Consider the following 2500-nt stretch of genomic DNA (forward strand, 5'->3'; position numbering starts at 1 on the left):
ACCTTAAGGACGGTGCCTACTAATTCAAAGGTATTTGTGCGCGGTTTTATGAATATGCGGTAACCACGCGTTTTTCAAAGATAATTAATCAACAATATTAGCAAAAAGCTTTAAGATACAAAGCAATGTAAGGCGTTCCTTTCCAAATTAAAGCTGAATTATCTGTGAAAAATGCATGGTTACCCAATTTTCTTTTTGGATACCAAGAGCACTTGCTAAGTTCTTGGCCCGGTTGTTCGAAAGCCGATTAACGCTAATCCAGGATTAAAAATTAACCAAGGAGTATATTTCTCTACTCCCAAATGTTGTACAACGCTGATATTTGGCAAAATTTTACATTAGACGAAGTCAAGCTTGAAAACCAAAAAATAACCAAAGGAAGCTTTTACCCAAAAGTTAAAAAGGCAAACCAAAGTTTACGCTAATCCTGGATTAAGTTAATCGGCTTTCGAACAACCGGGCCCTGTGCTTTCTCCGCATAAATTTAAACCGCGCAAAAATATCCCTGCATCAGTAAGCACTACCGATAGGAAATCCGAGTATCTGGAGATGCGCAGAACGTGTGGGAAGTAACAATAGTAGGCACCGTCCTTAACTTTTCTTTTGATTTCCAGATTAACCTTCGAAAAACATCTTTACCTATCTAAAAAATTGGATCGTTTGATCAAATTCTAAAAATTTGCAAGAATTTCCTTTTTCAAGATGCTTGTGTTGTGAAGTCTAAATTTCGCTGGAAAATAGAAATTTGACTAAATTGACCAATCAGCTAGCGATGAATTTGACAGTTATTGTGTGAAGTACTTCCGAATTCCCTGAATATGGACATTCGAGGAAAATTGGAAAGCGCTGTTGGCACCTTTTGCGACAGATTGCTGTGATTACCTTGGGCTTGAAAATCGCAATTATGCATCTGTTGTGAATAGGCCTTTTTCGTATGGCTGTGACTAGAATAAGGTAACACACTTAGTTTCGTGCATATAAAGTACCAAACGATCTTACTTAAGTCTTACTAAGTTTAAATATGGTGTCACCAAAACAATTTATTAAAGCGAACCATTTCGAGGCGGCGCTTGGACCTAATAACTAGAGATCAGCGCCTAACCCAGCAGTTTTTCTCTGGCTGAAAAGACTGTTGTTTACCTGCTGACTGAACGGGTTAACACCGAGGTCGTCAGGTAGTGCGGTGTAACGTCATCAAATGTTACACTTGTATATGTGTCACGAAGTGTCTCACCTTATTTTTTCGAGTATCCATTCCTGTCATAACCATTTTGGTAATGGATCGAGCATGAAATGGAGGCTAATGCTGGGGAATCTTTTAACATGCAAATACTTTCCCCCGCGTTAGCCTCCACTTCATGCTAGATCCAGTCTAACCGTGAGAATACGAAACTGGCCTATCGAGTTGATGTGACGGAGCAAGAATTTACACCCTGCTATATTTGTGACTCAACGATTTTACATCCCAGGTCCAACTAAAAGAAACAGTGTCTGAGTTACCAGATGGGCTCGAAGCTGAACTAACCGAGGGAGGCTCGAATTTTAGCGTGGGTCAGCGGCAGCTAGTGTGCCTGGCACGCGCAATCCTGAAGCACAATAAGATATTGATTATTGACGAAGCAACTGCGAATGTGGATCACAGGTATCAGCAATTAAAAAAAACGTAAATCTTTTATTTCGGTGACACTGTGACACGTCTGTTAGTTTTCAATCGGGTACCCTCGACTCTCTCGTCAGTTGTAGCACAGAAAAACTGAGGCAAACTAAGTCGAGTCCGATGTACAGATAAACAAAATGGCGCAGAAAAGTGAAAAAAGTCCAACTGACAAAAACACGAATTAAGTACAAAAGAAAAAAAAGGAAATTCCTTAACTATGAATAAAACAAGCTTTATTTATGACAGTCTACAGTCTTCTAGAAGTTTAGAAACTTCGAGTTCTTTGTGTGTCGAATAGGCATTAGACAGGGAATTCTTTCTTTTGTTTATGAAGGGCCACTTTTTTGTACCAGGCAGGCACCGGTTTTTGTCTAAGCTAGGAAACTGTTAAAAGATTTAGACGACTTGAACTCAGTTGATAACCCCAATTTCCGATAACCCATACATCCGACAATTGACAAGCAACAGATATACGTTTTATATAAAAATGGCACACGGGAAATATGGTGTCTGAATGGGTACCTCCTTTCCTTTTGATCATAGCACAGACGCTTTAATCCAGGAGACCATACGTAGCAAGTTCCAAAGCTGTACAGTTTTAACCATTGCTCATCGACTCAACACCATAATGGACTCAGACAGAGTTATGGTAAGTATGATTGAGAGCAGCCCGAGAACTAAGAGAGAAAAGGATATCTGATAAAGTGGCACACGGGGAACCTTCAATGGCTTTCCGCCGCTTCTTTTCTTTTGTGTTTATCTGCGACTTCTCCCGACTTCTCTTCTTCCGACTGTCTTTTTGTCAATACCGTGCATTATCCTAGAAATATTACACATTTGCCA

The 2500-nt window shown here is 39.8% G+C and overlaps 1 protein-coding gene across 1 annotated transcript in view; it reads left to right on the forward strand.

Annotated features, from left to right (window-relative positions):
• The window catches only part of LOC138016024 (ATP-binding cassette sub-family C member 4-like), a 41219-nt gene that overhangs the window by 36667 nt on the left and 2052 nt on the right, over window positions 1-2500 (forward strand). The window contains exons 27-28 of the mRNA XM_068863188.1: window positions 1470-1642; window positions 2201-2306. Of these exons, the coding sequence (XP_068719289.1) occupies window positions 1470-1642; window positions 2201-2306 (279 nt within the window). The remainder of the gene's footprint in view (window positions 1-1469; window positions 1643-2200; window positions 2307-2500) is intronic.

Source organism: Montipora capricornis, chromosome 9, assembly GCF_036669925.1.
Source record: "Montipora capricornis isolate CH-2021 chromosome 9, ASM3666992v2, whole genome shotgun sequence".
NCBI classification, from domain to species: Eukaryota; Metazoa; Cnidaria; class Anthozoa; order Scleractinia; family Acroporidae; genus Montipora; species Montipora capricornis.